The sequence below is a fragment of the Trachurus japonicus genome, chromosome 17 (genome assembly GCF_045865225.1).
Source record: "Trachurus japonicus isolate A0001 chromosome 17, Traja_1.0".
Lineage (NCBI taxonomy): Eukaryota > Metazoa > Chordata > Actinopteri > Carangiformes > Carangidae > Trachurus > Trachurus japonicus.
The window spans coordinates 25422970-25444615 of NC_140923.1; the positions used below are offsets into that span (position 1 = coordinate 25422970).

The window sequence follows — 21646 nt, forward strand, 5'->3', positions numbered from 1 at the left end:
AGAAAACTAGATGTGCTTTAGAGGCCCAAGCCTTACATTTGAAAGGGCCAAGTGTATTTTGTTTTTTCTAAAGCTTAAGGTTTATTATTACTATTGTAATTAATGTTATTATCAAACTTTATTTATGCATTACATTTGACAACAAAGCTATTTTTGTCATGTCCTTTTCACAAGCTGTAGAAAACCTCAGATGTATTTATATTTATTATATTGATAGGTTTACAGGCATCCTGTTTAAATTTTTAGGCCCGCTTCTCATTTATTGAAGTTTAAGTCCCTCTTAAAGCAAAAGCACTTCTTGTAGCCTCCTGCCACAAGACTTTTTTTTACTTAAAACGCATTTTCTAGACATAAGAAGTCCACAGAGTTTAGATTTTGTGTGTTTCTGATAAAAGCTAGTTCTAGTTATGAATCTTGTAGCAGGTTATAGTGTGATCCCAAATGAATAAAAGCCGTCAAAGAGGATAATGTTCAGACTTGAGCAAATTTTCTGTCGCGAATCCCCTGTACCTGCGCCGAAGTAGTTTTTTTGTGTAGAGAGGGCCTATGTCCATGACAACATTAAATCTGTATACTCTTTGTAAACATCAACTGTTTGAGTAAAGTTTTAGCTAAGAAAAGAACCTTGTACTATTCACTTTCTCACTTTTTGCCAACACTTCGAAAATGAGCTTATTAAACCACTGAGATTCAGGCAGTGTTTTCTACTGGAGTTGTCTCATCTGCATTTTTGTTCTAACCTTTCTCGTGTTTCTGAGCTGCTGATGTTGGATGTCTCAGCCAGAGGGTCTGCAGCTGTGCCAAAGCAGGATGAGTCTTGTGGAGTCCACTGCTGGAATTTGATAAGACGCTTTGCTCCTGGTTCTTGATACCCCCGCGCATCATACACCTTTTTTCTATTGCACACCGTGAAGACAGTGGTTGATTTATTACTTTTGATCCACTTGACCACTATTGATCTTACAAGAAACATTGAGGCTTATTTGAGACAGTAACTTGATACTTTTCTAGTGTGTGCTGGTATGTGACCATTAACTTCTTGCACACCAATACTTAAGCCGTCGTTAACTTGTAAAAACAGGTTAACAGCTGCAGCTTTGGCCATCAATCATCTGAAAGTTTAAAAGCTGCATTCCCGAAAAGCAGAACATTGCCCATGTAGACAGTCATCATCCCAACTCTCACTCCAACACAGCGGATTCTCACTCCTGCTTTGACAGGAGTCGTATTTTAGAGCTCGAAGGCCTAATAGATCAGATCACAGATGACTGAGGCCATAATAACACAAATACAGATATATATTCAGCTCCATCCCATCAGAATACATCCATGAAGCCCCAACCTCACAGTATAATGGCTGGTCAGTAACATCTCTTTGTATCTATACAGGTATATCTAATCACATCTACTTACATTCTGCATGTCTATTATTATTATTATGTCTATTACAACCCACACTTTCCAGTCATTTCCATTTCTTTTATTTCATCATCATATAAATCTATATGGTGCACTGAGGTGAGCAGAATAATCATTCACCTTTTAAAAACATACAACTTACAAATTTCACAGACTTTTTTTTCAATCTAAACATTAAAATAATGTGAATTATTATCATGTGTGTATTGTGCAAACATCAACTTTACTGTTATTGACAAATAGTTTCAGGATTTCTTTTCTTTTTTTTTTTTACCAACCCTCTGCCCTCTGTCTCCAATAAGGCATAAACAACTATTAACCCTCACATACTTTATTAATATAATAATAAATAATTTCCCCTCAGGGATTAAATAAAGTTGTCTGTCTGTCTGTCTGTCTGTCTGTCTGTCTGTCTGTCTGTCTGTCTGTCTGGATGGATGGATGGATGGATGGATGGATGGATGGATGGATGGATGGATGGATGGATGGATGGATGGATGGATGGATGGATAGATAGATAGATAGATAGATAGATAGATAGATAGATAGATAGATAGATAGATAGATAGATAGATAGATAGATAGATAGATCGATCGATCTATGTCTATCTATCTTTAATTCACTTTTCATGTTCTTTGTAGTCTATACATTTTCAAATCCATCTCTTTCTATACTGAAGCCACTTTTTTTGACCTTGCATGCCCTGTAAAAAAAAGATTGGTCAAAAAGCTGAACAATTGACGCCCACCTTTTTTGAAAATCTCTCTCTTGAAAAAACATAACTACCGAAGCAGATGAATCGAAATGGAGTGCACCAAAGACTTAGATTAAGAAATAGTGCAATATATGAGTAAGATAATAGATAAACATAAATGTATAATAAATGCCCTAAACAAAATTCTGTAATATCACTGAGTGGAAGCTTTGGTCATGTCATGTCAAGTCATGCACAATGTCACAAGTATATGGAACGGAGATTGGAGAGTTCAAAGATTTTGAACAAAAATTAAACCATATTTCTCTCTACAAACTAAACTATCCCCATAAAGATATCAATATAAACACCCACCATCCTCAGAGGGTTAATGGACTTTTAATTGAACCAGTTAGATGTGGTGTACTCTAGTATGCTTTTAATTTTAGTGTCTATTCACTACTCTCTCTCAAACACACACACACACACACACACACAACCACACACACACACAGGTTAAACTGAGTGACGTTACCTACGGGCACAGTGCTTTCTTTGTTTGCCCCGAGGAAGTTACCATTTCCCTGAAATTTTATGAAAAGGAATCATGTTACCGACCTAATTATTTTTTTGCTTGAGTGAAATGTCTCTGGGGAGTTTTTGAGCTGAGTCATCTTTATTTGGAAGAAATGCCCATGTTGAAGAATTTCAGGTTCGAACAGGTTGACGTTACCGTAAAATTCTGCTTGAATTTCAGTAAAAATGTCTAAACTGTGAGAATGGGGCATTCACATGTGGTCTGGTTGTAAGAAATAGTTGCAAACATCCAGCCACCTTGACTTTCGCTCATACTTCCTCTTTAAACCTCAATGACCGGCATTCCCCTTCTGCTTTTTAACCAATGGTTGGCACTACCCAGTATTGTGACGTCACTGTTGCGAATTCTCTGTTTTAATCTTATCTTGGTTTTTGTTGTGGTATCGACTGTTGTGATATGATATTTCATTTTCAAAAGCTGGAGGTTTTTTTTAGGCCTATTCTAAATAAATTAAATATTCATAATTCAATATTAATTCTATCCTAAGTGTTGGCTCAATTAATCAAACTCTTCAACATTTGACAAAAAGTGCTGGCAGAAATGGATTTTTATACTATGTATTATTCAACTGTACTTCCAGTATGGCATGAAATGAAACTGAGTGAGGCATGGGGGAATGACATCAGAGAAAAGTCCTTTAAGACAGACAGATGGCAGGAAAGTGTGGTGAGAGAGAAGTGGGTTGATAGCTACGTCATTCACCGAAAACAACAAAGACAGTCAGTAAAAACCACCTGCAGAGTCATTTTCTGAGCGCCGCTGTTGGCTCTGTGCTTTTCCTCCCATGCTCCACATCGAAAACAGGATCATAACATCTGCCGAGCCAACCCGGGCTCCGGCTGCATCTGCTCACTGTGGGTGCCAGCTCGAGCTGCTTTGCCTGCATTCAGCCCTTAAGCTTCTGCCACGTGTGGGGAAGTCAGTGGTGACATGTACAAAGTTGTAAATGCTATAAAAAGTAACGTGAGGGATTTAAAGGAAAAAATATACAATCCCTCCATTTCCTCCCATTTGAGGTTTTATAACAGCCAGAATTTCCATCTTAAATGAGGATTTATTTCAATAAAGTGAAAAGCGCTTTCCAACACCGACATTGAGTATTTCCAGTCAAATACAGGCCTCTTTTTGGTTTAGAAGTATTTCACTGTGAGAGTAAATTGGTTTCTTATTTTTAGGATCCAGAACTCCATGACTCAGTGCTGCATGCTTAAATATTTAATTAGCTGCTCTTCCTTGGTTTGCTGTGCTATTATTTTCTGTCACCAGCGGGTGTTTTCAGTGAGTCTGTGGGAGCTAAAATGCAATAAAAGAGCCACTGTGTGGGTAAGTGCTACTCAAATGCGACGCACTGAAGTAGATCATCACAGGGAACAAAGTCATTTTTATGTGGGGCAATAGCGAAGGGCATATCATGACTGAACACATCAGGGTCATGTGAATTCATCAGAGAATTGTGCCAGTTTCCTCAGTGTTGCCTGTTTATTTGACTTGTGCAGAGGCTCAGCTCAGATTGAGTGTCCATCTATATACAGTAGGCTACATACTGCTAAAATGCTTTGCTACAAAGACATATACGTATATATGGGGCTCAGATAACAGGAAGCATCATTTCTGATAGTCATGAACCCACAAAAAACCCTACATTTTTTTATGGCTTTCAGCTGATTGTTCAGTTTGATGGCCCACAACATTTCTGTTTTGGCTTGCTGTCACTGCCCACGCTGCAGGATGCCTTCACAGTACATACTGTACCACCAAACACAAATGCTTTAGGAGCTGGCGAGAAGACATTAAAGGGATAGTTTTGATTTTTTGATAGGTGATTGTGTGAGGTAGACCTATATAGACTGTAAACAAGCCAGAACCTGAGTAAAGTAACCTGAACCTGAATAATGTGCAGTAGAATCTGATCAGTGCACTCCCAGTTGGGAGATCTGATTAGCAGCACTAGTGGAGTGGCAGACGTTGCAGTGCACAGGGAAAAAAAGGTGTTTTAGACACTTTTAAAAACAGCCACCAAACAATTGAATGTCTGTTTCAAATATTTTTTTATCAGTTTATCCTCCTGTATTATGCTGTTTAACACCTACTGAAGGCACACTTGTGCATAGGATTAGAATATTTCAGTGGTTGAAAAAACGATGCTCTCATGGGAAGATCAACTGCTGACAATATTCAACTTGTAGGGTTTTTTAAAGTGTATAAAACTTACTTTTTCCTTTGGCCCTGTATCGTATCGTATCGTATCATATTGTATGCCATTGCATCGTATGGTATTGTATTGCATCGCATATCGTATTGTTTCATATCGCATCCTATTGCATTGTTTCGTATATTGTTTCGTATCGTACTGTTTAATTTAATATCATATTGTAGCATAGCGTAGCGTAGCACATTGCATTGCATTGCATCATTGTACCAGATGCCATTGTAGCAACTATACATAAAAAAACAAAAAAAAACAATTACAAACTATCGCTTTAACAGACATATAGAGTTGGAACTCTACTATTACTCTAAATAAATTCCAATGAGATGGACAAAAAATCCATAAGGTAGGGATTGACACTGATGCTAAAGTAAGGGTCTCTTTAAGCAAAAGACTCAATAATTGCCTTCACATCCACTCTGTTTCTCAGCCTCCCTAACTAAACCCTACACCATCCATCATCCCTCGTCTGTGACCCGTCTGTGGCTCCCTCAGGCCCCTCTGTTAGTAGGGTATTATTGTCTGACCACTCACATGATAGTCAAGTGACACAGCTCAGGTTACTTTGTGCCACTGATGTTTGATTTTCAGACATTGTTGCCAATTACTGAGCTTGTCCCCACAATCACACAATCAACAGCTTGTGGAGTCACCAGCATGTCTCCATAACGTTTCATCTCTAACATGATTACAGTATTTACATTCTTCATGGTAATCCTGCTTTACTGATGCACCACAGAATGCTGTGAGCTGGAGGGCATCTGCTTGTACAGTGTGCATAAACAGGAGTGATTGCCAGCACACATCATATAGCGCCTACACTAAGTATTATAAAAAAATTGGATTGAGCAACAGCTGCAAAACACATAGGCCTACTTTGTTTGTGGATAACCACCCCGAGAGTGTGGTGCAGTGCAGGTTTTGACACCACAGCCAAATAAGAGCAAGAGCTGCACATCAAAGCACCTTGAAGTAACACCCATGAACATCTCCCTCAAAGCCTATTCATAACGAGACATCGTCTTTCTCTTAAAACGTCTTGCATGGTTACAGTGCAGAGAAAGCAACACTAAAGGAACACTAGGAAAGTAACATCAGGAGAACAACTCACAACAGCCTGAGGAAAACATAGTACTATAAATAATGAAACATGTGTTTTCTTTATCTGTGGTCTTACAGGAGTCAGGAGCACTCATTTACACCGAGAGAAGGAGGGGAGATTTGAGTTATTATTGACAAGAGCCTTTCTGTAAAGATATGTCTGCACTCCACCCACCAACCTCAGCATGGATGTTTCCTGAGCAAGACGCCCCTGGCTAACTGTCAAATGTAACGACCTTTTTTTTTTCTTCCATGCTCATACTGGAAACGGTCGTTGGGGGTGGTGACGGTGAGGGGGGAGCAACGGAGATTAGATAAATGATTAAATGTGAGACCACAACCAACAGTGAGCTTGCTTTTCATACGTCAGCCAACCTTTTACTGCTGTTTCAAGTTACAGTGTGTATTGTATCTAGTTATGTATCTAGCTGATTTCTGTGAGAAAAAGTTTTGGTGGATTTCCTGTGATGTGTCAAGATGTGTTGAGTCCATAGCTGTCTGAGAGATCAGACTCGATAACTTGAATCCTGAAATGACTGTGATACCAACTCATTCGCTGGATCTACGGTCACAACTGTACGCGTCACTTAACACTGATCTGCATCAGTGCTTAACACCGACAGATTACATATAACAGTGATGTGTGCTGATGTGACAACACTGTCATGGGATGTTTTTTCTTGCAAAACAGGAAACCTTGTCCTTCCTTAATGAAACTACTTCAGAGTAGAGATTCATTAGAGCTTGTGATAGAATTAGAATTGAAAATCCATTTCTCTTTGGTTGGTTTCGCTCACAGCCTTTAAAAAGAGAAAAAATCTTTTTACCAAGAAGTGGCACCTTTCTGCACAGTGGGTATTTTCCTGTGACATTTATTCTCCTTTTACCACGAGTTGCTGTGTCGACTTTCCCAGGTGAATGTGGATGTCAAATCCAAGTCCATTACGGTTATTATTTAATCTTTCAGGATTTGGATGTGGTCTCCGTGCTTGTCGAAACTGTTTGCACTCACATTAATCATTTCCCAGTCAGTGACAGTGGACTGTTCTACCCATGAGCCCCTCATGAAGGTGCAGTCACATATACAGTATACCACTTGTCCATTTACAGTGGCATACAGTGTCTCATACCTTAACGTTTAAGGCTGTCAACAGCTGAGTTTGAGCTGGCTGCGAGACCACTGTCATGGGTGCATAGCCCCACACACTGATCAAAGGTGAATGACTGGTTACTGCTAAAAGGGACTGCTGAAAACCTGAGTGAGTAAACCCGTGCTGTCTAGGCTGATAATGGTTGCTTTTTGTCTGGCTAAAATTCTATTAATCCTGCATTAATGGATTATTCTTCACAAAATTAAATAAATAAATCAACAAAGCAAATAATGTGAAAAGTGGTTACACAAAGAAAACCAAAATGTTAAATCCTTATTTATTATGGTCTGGAGAGTTTCTGAAAAGATGAGCTCATGCTGCTGTGCTCAATTTTCACACGAGCAACCAAAAGCAAATACTGTATATCTCTGTGGCTTTAGTTGATTTTGACTAACCAATTATTAATTTGCCAAAACAATACTGAACACAGTGTTTTCAGTAGAACATATAGCATCGAAAAGATTGGCATGTGCCAATTTCCTAAATTGCATTTCATGTTGTCTTTTAGCCACAGTGCATGCAGACTTGTCACAATCTGGCTCCACTGCTGCTCTACTTCCTCCTACACACAAACCCCCACTCGCACACATGTGCAAAAAAAAGAGAGAAAAGATTACAGCATTTCAGCAGCCACTTTCTTGATCTGCAGTCCTCCACAGCTGCACCAATGAGGGCGTTTATCTGCACTAACACCAGAGACAGAGAGTCTGAGTTTGAGGGTGTGAGAACACGAGTTGATAAGAAGATTCACATAGATAGATGTCTATTTCGAGCGTTGTTACCTCAACACAACGGTCTACCATGTTTGCTCATAAGTTCCTTCTCACATGGTTATGCTACCATTTTCATGAAGATGTGCTGCGGTTTCTTGTTCATTGTATCCTTTTGTTTTTATCACATTAAGTAAATGATCAGAGTCTGTCTGTTAAATGGTGCCAGACAGATGCCATTTCTATGAACCTATACGTATACGAACTGAGCTGCTATTGGGATCATGCACAGAAATGTTTCTGTTTTATCCTAATGGGACCCCCTATTGTTGCCACCTCATTAAGCAGCAGACAGCAACAAGCCTATATGTTTCCCTAAGGCTCCCCTTTGGCCCAACACTCTCACATGATTATTGAGCCCATAATCGTCAAAGCAGTCTTGTGTCTGCAAGCAGCACACAGTCTTCCCCTGTCTCTAACACAAATAAAACACCATTGCCTAGTCTTTGTGTCTTGACGTTAAACATGCTGTCGTGGGCTCTGGAATTGTGTCTTGATTATTTAGCCATTATCAAATGTTATAATAATCACACATACTATTTTTCCTGAAAACCTTTTGTTTTTTCACAAAATACACAATAGTAACCCAATACACAAACATACACAGAGCATTTTTACAGTCATGTAGCTTTTTCTATGATAGTTAATTCCCTTGAATTAAAAAGGAAATGTGTTTAATTTTTAACAAAATCCTGTTGTTTTGACAAATGAGCTAATAATTGTGTAAAAGATCCAAATCCCACAAAATACCTTTCACAATATAAGCTGATTGGAACAAGTGGCAGTATGCCTGCTGCCTTCTGGTACAAAGGTCATACCAAAATTCTCTTTTTATCTGTTTTGTCCTACTACATTTGGACCCCAGACATGTTATGAAATGATAGTGGATAGCCAAGTAACAGTATTTTCCTAAAAGGATAGTTTGCCATATTTTAAGACCAATATGTAGAACATATTGTAGATTTTGCTGCCCATCTTGTTACCAGTTGACAGATGTTTGAATATACAGAACGGTAGTGGGCTGACTTTAATTGAGATAATCTATATCAGCAGTTTTTTGCTTTTCAATCCGCTCTGTTATTGGTTAACTAATGTTTGAAGAGAGTACAAAAAGGACAAGGACGAGATCAAACTGTGTCTTTGGTGTTGTGATGTCACTCTCTCTCTCTCTTGAAACCAGTGCTTTATCGCAGCATAGTGTTTGATCATTTCATCATCCACTACTCATACTCTCCATTTGATTCTTTGGATTAGGAGCTTGACAGCAGCTGCCGAAAAGGTATTGTTTCTATTCAAGATTTAAAGAATCATCATAAGTCATAATTTTCTAGCAAAATTATTTTTGTATTTTATTTCTCCACAAAGTTTTGCCAATAAAATATGCAACACAACTAAATAAAGCAGATCAATATCTCTGTTAAAGGAAGCTAACTAAAAACCACATCCTTTTGCAGAGCGGTTATATAGATCATCACATGTAATATGGTTTATCTTGAAATACTGTCACCGGCAGTGTTTGTTTGGATATGACATACACTCAGTGGATTGGTGTGGAGATGCACACCAATCCTTTGCGGGGTGGTAGCTTTACTATTTCAGGTACAGTTGCTTCTTGGTGAACTGTTCATGCATTATTTGTTCCACTTTTCAGAGATTTGTGGCAGTTGTTCACTAAGATAGTTCTCCCTCATCCACCTTAATGTTTTTTTGACATCTTGTTTTACATTGTTAATTAGTTAGAAATGTGTATTGCTGGTAGAAACCTTATCATGGCTTGTTTATAGTTGTTCATCTATGATTTGTAAAGTGTTAACAACTCAAATGATTATCTAATTATGAGCCATTTGTAAGAGTAGTCTTTAAACAAAGTTGTGCCAATATTGACTATATATTTGTGTCTTTTTCATAGGGTCTTTATCTATATAGAGATAGAGTATCTGTAGGGTCAAAAAACAGGAATTATTTGTGGCTCAAGGATGAATCAATGACCATGGCCTTGTGGGGCTTAGAATAAGCTTTGGTCCGCTCCAGAAAGATAGCCTTTGATGCTGTTAGCACTCCAGTCATAAAGCCACATGAATGCAACTTGTTTTGTGTCCAGTATTTTACAGTAACTTGTTCAATATACAGGTTATGTTTTTTTATTTTTTTATTTTTTACAGTTTTTAATCAAACTATAATTATTACTTTATCTATTTTTAGTATTTTGTTCACTGTAACCTTTGATCTGACAAAACAGACACAGACAGGCTCTCAGACAGACTCTTTGAATGTTTTTAGAAGTGGGATGAAGGTGAGGATTGAAACTCTCACTTCTACTCATGAAGTGCAGTTATACCCTATTTTACACATTACTCACCAAAGAAAGACAATTTGTCATATCTTGTCTTGTTGTTGATCAAACTGTCTTTTGAAATGACACATGTGTATTTATGCACATATTAAACAGACAAGACATTAAGTGTTATTTATTGTGAGCTATAGAGATATCTACGGGCAGATTTTGGTAAACTTTAAAGAGAGTTAGTCTAGCCTTGTCCCCATTTCCAGCAGTAATGCCAAGCTAAGGGAACCATCCCCCAGGAAGTAGCTTCACATTTAACAAAGACATGAAAGTGGTGACAATAGTCTCATCGAACTCTCTGTTACAAATTATACGATATCTGCAGATGAACTATTGATTTATAAACAGTTATATTTTCTGATGAAGGGTTAACCAAGGTAAACAGAAATAAAAGCTCATTTCTGAATCTATTTCATCTGCCACGTCATTACTGAATACCCAGGACCTTTGCACTCTTGTGTTTACTTGAATCCAAAACTTGAATAAGCACATTACAGGTGTTTAATGAAGTCATGCATGAGAGAGAGATAAAACTCAAGTGTGCAAATAGGAGAGAACAGATAATCTATGAGACAGATAAACAGGGAGAGAGGAAAGAATGTAAATGAGACCACTGCCAAATTCTGTTTTTGTAACTGTCAACGGCTGCTTTGCATATCACCACACAAGCCTATGTGACCACTAGTTTTTAGGCATCTTTAGGTATTTTATAAGATACAAATTAGTTAGTCCACGGTGACATTAAGTCCAGAGAGCAACACCCATGCAGTATAGTGTTTCAGTGTCTGGTATGAGATCAGTCAATAACCAATGACATTGTAGTGCCAGAGCTGAATGCCATAGACTTTACTTTTTTCAGCTAGTAATCACACCCAAACACAGATAACGTAGATATACAGAGTGCAAAGAATAAGTTTTAAATATCACAGACAGAGTGTAGTCTCCTCTCCTCCCCTCGCAAAACTCAGGAACAAACATGGGAAACCTAGGAAACATCAGGAAAACTCAGCAGAAAAAAAAAACGTCGTACTGGGAGCACAAGGACTAATATACATCACAGCTCACAGGTCATGGAAATACAAAGACAGACAATCACAAAAATGGGAAAAGAATACAAAAAGAAAGTAAGCCGCAGGTAGTAAGTTGGAGCTTTAGGCTGAATGTTGATGAACTGGAGATCTGGTTGTGGGTCAGCAAGGATGGAAGATTTGAAACCAGGACTGGAGTCAGCTGGACCACTAACTGTAGATCAGGACCAGATGTTGGCCAGAGAATGAGGACCTGTATAAGTTTGACTGCCAACTGGTAACAAGGAAGAAGTTTTGACGAAACCACCAACTTGGGGTCAAGATGTTGATCGGCACCCACAGATGTCCTAATCTTCTTCTGTGTCATCATTAAACCCTGTGAAGATGGCCAGGGGAGGTCACGTCCATTTGAAAAAAGTCCATTGAAACATTAAGTTATGGCAAACAGAGAAAAGACTTGTCTGTTGGGTCTGTAGTGGTCAGTTTGTTCTATCAGTAATCAAAGACAATTGAACCCAAATCAGACAATAACAAAATAGTAGGTGCAAAGAGGGACTTTTAATGAACACAAAAGTTCAAGCTGAAGGTGCAGGAACACAAAATTCAGAAATCAAACCAAAGTAATCCAAATGAAATGAAGAGCAGCCATGGAAGCACAAGAAAACATCAGGGAAACTTGACAGACGAACTGACAGTGATGGATGGGAGCAGAGAGACTAAATGCACAGGGCAGAGTGGGATAATAGGACTCAGGTGAAACATAATGTTGGGCTGACAGTCACAAAAGTGGGAAAAGGAAACAAAGAGACACGAAGTAAAACAAGCAAGAAACACACAAGGTAAGTGATTTCAGTGTAGGAGAGGAAATAAACAACAGTCCTGCAGAGATAAATAGAAGCGGATTATGACGCTTTTCTTTTCTGTTCTTTTTTTTCTACCAATTTTTGTACCAGTTTGTTATTATCATTTTTCCATGTTTCTTCAGTTTGTCTGGTATGCCTAAGTGCCATTCATCAAATCAACAGTCAACATTTAGGGAATATGCATGTTCCTGCCCCTGCAGAAGATCATTACCAACACCAATGTTTTTTTTTAACGCTAAATGTGAAGGGTTTATTAGCTTAGCTTTAAGATCAGCTAGCCTGACTCTGCACCATATCTTGTTTGCATGATCTAGTCCTGACAGTGTATTTGTTTCAATTACTGTTATGTGAAAGAAGCCCAAGCTGTACAATTATTGCAACACTAAAACCCCAACCCTTTAAAGGATTATAACTTTTGTGTGTGATTATAGCTCAGGTGCTTAGGTGTTTGTCCACACTTGTGATGAAGAGATGTGCAGTTAATATGGTCATTTAGATACAATCACTCTTGTCGTATCCTGTATGCAAGGGATCTAATAGATTTCAATTAGCACATTCATTTCCTGCTGCCTGCCCATTACAGCAAAGGGCAGATCATTAAGCTGTGAGCTCATCTATGATTCAGATGATGCAACAATCAATCGCTTATTTTGCTGCAGTAAAGCTTAGAATTAATGTAGGAATTTCATGCAGAGATGAATTGATAAAACATGGAAAGTAATTTTACTGATATTGTTAATGATTCAGTGAATGCACTGTAGAGGCAGTGACAAAAAAGACACTGGTTAATGGTGCAATCCACTAGATGATTACACAGGAGTTTGTGACACAGTTGAAAGACAGGAACAGAGATTGAGGTCCTTGCAAGAGGGATTTATAGTTCAGGAAATTAGGGGTTAGATGTGACAGTAAACACACATTTTATGATGAAGTTCACAATCTCTGTTGAGCTTCTTCCTAGCTGCTACCTCCCACCATTATCACTTAGGCTATGTAAACTATACAGTGTTATTAAATGACTCAACGTGACTTTTCTGTTTCCATCACCTTCTGCTCTTTTGTACTTTTAAGCCCCTGGAGCGGGCTTAAATGTGAGCTTGTGTGTGGCAGAAAAGATAAAATGTTAATTTTAGTGATGGACCTGATGGTACACCACTGCTGATTCGACAATATGCACTGGCTGAAGGATTTCATATTTATTGGAGTGTGTTTTCTGTTATCATGACAGATATGTCACTCAAGACTAAACTGACCTAGTTTGACAATAAGCAGAGTAATGGGGCATGACGAAGGAGAAGCAGGAAAAACGCATTGTGAACTGACTGAATCACATTTTGAGGCAGAGAGGATCAAATTGTTTTGATGTGGCTTTATCTTGGCAGTGAGACGTATAGGATGTACAGTGATGCAAGTGAGTTACAATCTGTGGATGTATAAGTCAAACAGCTACTTCCCCTTCAGATGCCTGTAAATTTCCTGACAAACAAATAAATTACGGTGCGCTTCAAAGACAGGGTCAGAAAATGTAAACTGCCATCCGCTTGCATTATTCCCCCTGGCCATTTGTCATTCCATCTTATAAGTGCAATGTAAACAAATGGTCTCTGTGCCAAAGGCCACAAAGTTCTGCCAACTCAGTAGGAGTTCCACTTTCCTCACACCTCTACACTCTCTGTGTGTTTCTGTTTGCTTGTGTATGTATCTTATTCTCCAGCTCCTGGTAATCTCCTGACCCCAGATGGAGAACAGTAGGTGAGCATATTGTATTTCCTGCTTGATTCAATATTAATAGATCGGTTTGCTGCTCTGCCCATCTTTGCAGGGCAAAAGCTGAATACAGCCCCCCCACCCCCCTCCCCCATCCCCAGCCACTCTTTCTTACCTTGGCTCCGAGCCCAGCCACTGCTTATGTGGGATACAAGGCCTTGTAAATGTCAGGGCATAAATAAGATGCATGTTCTGAGAGGAAAAGTGAATTAACAGTGTAATCTGTGCAGGTGTGAAGGGTAGTACTATGGATCTGTTACCATATACAGTAACAGTCTGCTGTGAGCAACCATAGGGTAACAGCCTAGCTGGGATTGTGGATGACATACAAAGTCTGCAGGGCCCATGTTTATCAAGCATCTTAGTGGAGCAGAAGTCATTAGCATATTCAAATCACCACCTCTGTTTTCAAACGCATCAAAAACAAAGGTGTCTGTTCACATTAACAGGGAACAACTAGCTGTAGAAACAACTGAATCTGAGCCTGACTGGACATGTGTCCACAGGAACATGAGCTGTCAGCATGTATTTTAAGTCAGGTGGTTTATTGGGGGCCACTTAAATTTTTACCTTTTTCTTCCTTAAAATATTTTTATAGATGGTAGACTGTGGTTTAACTTGCTACAATATAAGCATTTTGATTATTTTTCCAAAGGAATTCTCTAGGGTTATCTGGGATCAACAGTGAACCTTCAGTCATACCTAAAATATCAATTGGGAGTTTCCCCCTCACATTTAAAAAACACATTTTCAATGTCATTTATAATGAAAGTGAATGAAAGAAATGTTTGAACCCATCCTACTTTGAAAATTTGATACTAGCTAGAAACTTAATCCAAACTTTAAATAGGTCACCATCTTTGACTCATCATCACCCTTTTTCATCTTTTTATGCCTCTGAGCCAGCGACAGCTGTGGCTGGAGGCATTATGCTTTCAGGCTTCAGGGCTGTCTGTCCCTAGACTGCATGTCCCTATCTCATGACTGTGATGTCTCAGTAACGCCTTGAGAGAATTTGGTTGAATTTGGCACAAACATTCACTTTGACTCAAAGATTAAGTGAAATTTGATGGTCAAATAGGCCAAAGGTTTAGGCACGATGTAACTGATATTTAATGGAATAAAATTATTAAGTGATTACTTGATAATAGTCAAAGGGGTGTTGAACTGTGATGACATAATGTTTCACTTCTTCAATGCTGCAACTCCAGAACTGTCTCCGGAAGTCTCTTTTTTCGTACACTGAAGTGAGTGTACAGCAGTGATTGAAGTTGATCACCAATACTATGACTATGGGTTCTCCTGGAAATTGTAGACAGGTGCATTATCATCTAGGAATGTAGCCTACTTGAGTGACTCATAAAGCAAATGGGCTCACTCCTGTGGGAGTCCTGATAATTGACTTAGGGGATAATAAGAAACATTTCTGTAAGCACTCTATAGACAACAGGCTTTCATACGCGGTCAGCAATACTGAAGGTCTCCTGCATATTGATTTAGGCAAATATTGACACTGGGATACCAGTATCTAAACAAAGACAGGAAGGACTGTCTGGACCGTGGTGTTTATCTCAAAGACCTGCTGCCTATAATTCCTCCATACAAACCGGGTTAAACCTAGAAAGAGCTGTTAATCACACTACCACTTTTTACAGCACTAGAAGCCTGTTAGATCTTTGGATTTCAACAAATGCAAACCACGACGGTGGGATGAAACGTGGCTCTCGCATACATTCAATCGCCAAATAGTGCTGCCCAAGCACATACCACTGTAGTGTGTGTGTGTGTGTGTGTGTGTGTGTGTGTGGCGAGGGGGGGGCCAGTTCAACAAGCCATATAGTAGCCTACTACATTATGATCTCTGTTATTGGTGCTGAGCAAGGACTGCTACGACTCGGTGTCGGGGTGGTGGAGGTGGTGGTGGTGGTGGGCTCGATGTGTCTGTTGGCTATAAATACAAAAACAGTTACAATGGGATGTTAACAGCTGACGGGCAGACAGCAACACCACGTGAGGAATCAGATGAAAAGGTGCATTCATTTTTGCGCTGCTAAAACAGGAGGGGGCATCGTAATTCACAGAGATACCCCATGTGACTGTCGGTGGCAGAGACTGTGTTGCTGTAGAAGACCAGCGAGCTATCTGGTGCTGCTGCTGCTGCTGCTGGGGGTGATGATAATGATGGTGTTGATGGAGGGGGTGTCTTCCTTCTGCTGCTCTTGATGTGAGCTGGAGCTGTTGAGACGGTGGAGGAAACACGCAGTCGGACTGGTGGTCTTGTTCTCACAGACCCGGGGTGCTTAGACGGATTTCATCAAGATGGCTTGGAGAGAGGGAAGCACACGGTGGTTTTGGATGGACCATCCCGTTATTTAAACTAAGCCTGGTATTGTTTCTGGCCAAAGGACTCAAGTGGGAAGAAAAGGTAACGACCACAGTTATTGGAGATGAAACCCCTTGCTACGTCGTGTTAGAGGTTTTGTGGTTGTGTGTGTGTGTGGTTTTTTTCTTTTTCTTTTTGGCGAATCGTAGGTCTACGGTTCCCCCAACATCAGTCGGGTTTACCTCAGTATTGTTCTCTGCTCAGACTTCACTGTCCTCACTGTTGTTACATACCTTTATTTGCCCTACATGTGTGCACAGCTTTGGACGCTTATTGCTCTCGCAGTGGTACCGAAGCCCACGTCTGGCTTCACAGAATTTTTCCGAACCAGTGCCGTGTTGCTCCGGAGCTGCAGGCCTGCCGACGGCGATCAAGAAAAAAACTCCAGTGTGCCAACGTAGCGTTGTTAGCATAGCGACGGGCTAGTCCGAGCTAACGTTAACGGTAACGTTACATTCTCTGCCGTTTCACCGACACCGCTTCTTCAAACGGCTCCCGTGACCGTTAGCCCTGTTCGCTGGGTCGTTTCCAAAATAAACACAGCGTTTAAAGTGAGACGAAGCCCAAGTTATCATGAAATGGCCATTGTAAGTTATGTGGACACACTGAGGCAGAGTTCAATCACAGGACTACAAAAGTTCCGTTATGTTTGTTTTGCTAACTAGGTGCTGAACTTTATTTGCAGCGAGCAGGGCCAAACGGCTCACCAGGTAAACCCCGTGACGTATTAGTGAAAATCTTTCGACATAGGTTGAAATAGCCAACTAAAGGTTGAGGAAAATGAGTAATGGTGAGGTGACGCTTTCTGTTGATGCCCTAAAACGTACCGTTTAGGGTTAACATGTTTCTGTTTTCTGTTTTGTCTCACTTATGCCATTAACGTAGATTCCTAATTCCCATTTGGTTATTATATGCACAGTCACATGTCACATGTCTAATAGTGCTACGTGTAAACTATGAGCATTCAGCGTGTTTTGACTGGACCCCCAAGTGTTGCCTTTAGGTTATATAGACACACTGTAATGTACAGTGATGTTACTGTTGTAGTTACTGCTGGATGTATTTCATAGGTCGGTTTTTCATGTGAGTTACTGTTTCAAGGTCCTGAGTGATCAATCTAACCTGACTAATTGAAGTATGACCTGTGTGCAGTTATTATTTAACCTGAAGCATCACTGGTTAACACGTTGGATTTGATGTTATGTACGTATGTATGTCAACAAGTTGCAGTAAGAGGGATTACACAGTCTCAACAAATTGTGTGTATGTGTGTGTTAAACAAAATCAGTCTATGAAGTTAATATGTTTATGGATACATGTTTGGAAGATGTAGCCTATTAGCCCTCAGCATACAACATAGATGCCCAGGATGAAATTTCATACATGTCAAAAACAGAGAAGTGCTGCTCACTGCATAGCTATGTTTTGTTCCAACAGGTCCCATTTTTAATTTTTAATGAAAGCTGATTATGAAAAGAAAAGAAAAGAAAAAAGAATTGAGTATTTTTGTGCCTGAAAACAACTACAACTTGCTCTTTAGTCATCATTTTATTTTTATTGTTGCAGTAAGGGTTGTGACATACTGTAATCTGCTGAGACACAATTTGAATAATGGCTCTTACTATATGTTATTCCAGCATTAGTTTTGTATTTTTGCTGCTGATGGATGATGTATTTGAGGTTGTACTAATCCAGCGTCCCTCTCCCCTCTTGTGATACGTCAGGTGATGACCTGGATGGTGCCATGTGAATGACTGAAGACCATGAAGCCCGCACACAAGCTGCTGCTGTTCGTCCTGTGCCTGGTCTTGGGTTTTATTTGCTACTCGTACGGGAAGCTACATCTACAAGTATGGGGCCAGAAGCCTCGTAAGTGACATCTCCAGTTTGATATCATTTATTCATAACCTGATCAATCATCCATCTGTTTTTATTGAGCCAGTCTGTGAGGCATCTGTGTCTGTTTTTCTGTTCGCCTCTGTGTGCTGACTGCCAGCTACTTGTGCGTTTATTCAGTGTTTGTTTGTTTTTTCAATTTTGTTTTATAGTCTCTGCTGAACCTTTATCAGATATCAAGCTGTGTGTTGATGTCACAAAACCTGTCTGTGCTGTATTAAATGAGTTTTTCTTCCACTTAACAGACCACCGGATGTTGTTGGGAGAGTATAATTAGATTTTCTTGTCCACCCAACATTAGTTCTCCATCTCTGCTACGTCCAATTAGCGGGTGCACCCATGTAGGTCATCTCACAGATCACTGACATCTCATTTGCATTTGTTGACAGGACATGGTATTTTCAGATTTCCACACTTGGATGATGAAAAAGTAACAGACAAAACTTGAAATGTGGTTTTGTTATGCCCTGTCCTCCACTATCCACATACAGTATATACCCATGGTATGTGTGGATGTAGTTCATGACGCGTTGTCTCGAGTAAATATGATTGAGTAAAGTTGATTACCGGTATACTCAGTTTTTTAGTTCAAATAAAAGCTTACAGCCCTGGCTTTGTTATGTAGCTGTAGCTCTATAGGAAATACTTCTCAAACATGTAGCCTACATGGAATCAGTATATTCAAGCTGGTGGTTTTTTTTTTTGTCCTTTTTTGGGGGAGGGGGGTTATAGCACTGTGTGAGCACCCTGAAATGGCTAATGAAATCCAGCAGAGGGGGCTAGAAGATTTCTCTTAAAAATGTTTTAAAATGATTTGCCTATGCGACCTACAACACACATTTTATGGGGAAACATTCTCAAGAAAAGGCATTTGGCACAGAAAGCAAAAACTTAACTGTTTTGAAACAGACTGAGAGTCTGCCTGAGGGACGACGGGCTGTCGAAAGTGTTAAGCTGGGGGAACAATATTTATATCCCGTGTGTTGTGTCCTTGAAATCCTCACTCTGGCTATGAGGCACATTTTTACAGTGGAATGGGTCATGGATTTTTTTTGTCTTCTACCTCAAGACCTAACCAGTTTAGATTAGTTTTATTCTGAAAAGGTTTTTTTTTTTTTTTGGCTGGTAAAATGAGGATTCCTGATGAGGATGACCTGTTCATACCAGGATTATTGCTCTGGTATGGATCCACCAATTCACACCACTCTTTCCTCAGTGCTAAGTATCAGCAGCTGGTTTTGGCTTTTGCTGTTGTTATCAGGAATATTTGTCGTAAAATCCATTCAGACTTTGACCTCTCTCCTGAAATGTTCAACATTTTCCTGCAAAAAACAACAACAACGTTTGTGACTCAGGATCTCTGTGAGAGAATTGAGAATGCTCTTGTTTCTTGGTGTCTCATCACTGTTGGTCATCATTGCTCTCACTGGCCCTCATTTATGAAACTTGCGTACACCAAAAAAATGGGTGTACACCAAATTCACCGCAAGGATCGGCATTTATTAATCTGAGCGTGAGCGTACGGTACGCACAAATCTCACGCCAGCTCTGACCAGGTGTACGCACATTTGGAACCAGCGTAGAACATGCAGAAACGAGTGCTGCTGTGTCAGAATGATTATTAAACCATAGTCTAATAACGCAGCGATGTGGACCACATGTTGTTGTTGTTTATATTGATAAAAAGATAAAAAGTTGCCAAAAAAAGAGAAACGATAAAACCAAGTCCGTGTTGAAAATTTAACTCGACTTTTATTTTGAGCAACTGAGATGAATTAAAAACCACGACGTGACAGATGCTCGTTAATCAGCTGTGTAAATAGAAACAGTCAATGACAGACAGACAGACCTGTTATTGTAGATCACACACACACAAACGTCCAACATCTGCAGCACCAGAGCATGACCGGACGGCTCCTCAGTCTCTCTCTCTACCGGACACCGCCGGGGGGGGGGGGTGCTCCGCTGCCTGTCCAGGTGCAGCTGATCTCCGCGGCGGAGTGTTTTTTTTTTTTTTTTCCCGTCACCGGGACCTGTAGCGTTCGCAGCAGCGTTCGCAGCAGTAATATGCCTGTGATTTCTCCTCAGTCACTTGTGTTTAGTAAACTGCAGGAGTATTTCATTAGATTGCTGGGTTTCCTGACGTGGTCGGTGACACGTGCGTCTGCAGCCTCCATCCACCGGGATGACGCTTAATCACAAAAACTATCAGTCTATCGATGTCCAGATATTTAATGTTGCCGCCCTCTCCCTGTTCAACGCGGTAACGTCAGTAAAGTCCCTCTTCTTGGCCGTCTTCCGTGTCTCCATGTCGTAAAAGGGGCAGGGCGACGCCTCTAAAGCAGGAATATATCGGGGCGTGACATTTAAATTAAGCTCGTTTTCAGCCGCCGGATTTATCACCACCACGCCGGTTCTACGCCGAAATCAGCAGCGTACACACTTTTAGTAAATCACACGTGACACTTGGCGTACACTGATATTTACACCAGAATCTACACCAGATCCTGCGCAAGTTTGATAAATGAGGGCCAATGTGAGGAGATAAAGGTCTTCAGATTTCCACTGTCTCATTTGCCAGGAGTGCAAGGATTGATTTTCAATCTGTACGTATTTTGTTACATTTGAAGAAGGAGCTCTACCATAAAACCTGTGTAAAAGCTAAAAGACATAAAGGAATTAACCAGTGTAACTGTCTTAAAGCGCCATCAGGCCTGCATAGAATCAGATTTAACTCTACTGTTTACTTTCAGGTTCCCCATGCTCTACTACTTAATTCCCAACCTCCATCTAGATAATTATATCATACATGTTATTTATATTTAACCCACTCATGCCTGTTCTTGGTCTCATGGACATTGTCTTGTCCAGTGCATAAATCTTGGTCAGATTTAGCATGTGGAACGGGTTGTACAGATGCAGCTTGACCTTTCCCTGCCCTTTTACAATATGTGATCTATTGCTGCACTTTTTGCGATTAGTCGAAATGCAAGTTCATATCTACCCTATAGATTCTATGGTCGATATAAAGTCCATGAGGCCTTTAACCTCCTCCTATAACTGGGTTTGCGAAACTAAACTGTTTCTCCAAAACTGCTAAAAATGGAAAAAAAAATTGTGTGCATGATAGAGCTGCTGATCTTCTCTGTGGTCCGTAACTCAAGGGTGAACAATAACAATGGCTATTGTTAGGAAATAGAGAAGTAAAATGCTTTCAACCCTGTACTCACCTGCACTGGATCGAAATGATTCGTAATCAGTTTATTTTAATAACTGCATGATACCCTTTGATGTGAAGTGAGGCAAAAGAATGTGGCTTATTTTCTCCCAGCGCACGGTTCAGCAGTACAAAACGGAGAGGAGCTTTGATTGCAGTGAGAAATATTGGCTTTCTGCAGTACTGTGGTGCCAGATGTTTGGCT

The 21646-nt window shown here is 40.0% G+C and overlaps 1 protein-coding gene across 14 annotated transcripts in view; it reads left to right on the top strand.

Moving 5' to 3' along the window:
- Positions 1-7113: 7113 nt before the first annotated feature.
- The window catches only part of st3gal3b (ST3 beta-galactoside alpha-2,3-sialyltransferase 3b), a 45779-nt gene continuing 31246 nt past the window's right edge, over positions 7114-21646 (top strand). For 4 of the 14 annotated variants that reach the window (XM_085804287.1, XM_085804292.1, XM_085804295.1 and 1 more), the window contains exons 1-2: positions 9080-9222; positions 18053-18197. In XM_085804287.1, coding sequence (XP_085660413.1) covers positions 18092-18197 — 106 coding nt within the window. In that variant the 5' untranslated portion in view covers positions 9080-9222; positions 18053-18091. Of the gene's footprint in view, positions 7282-9079; positions 9223-16034; positions 16371-16670; positions 17039-18052; positions 18198-21646 lie in introns of those variants that run through there. The other 10 variants (XM_085804288.1, XM_085804296.1, XM_085804299.1 and 7 more) reach the window with 7 other exon arrangements.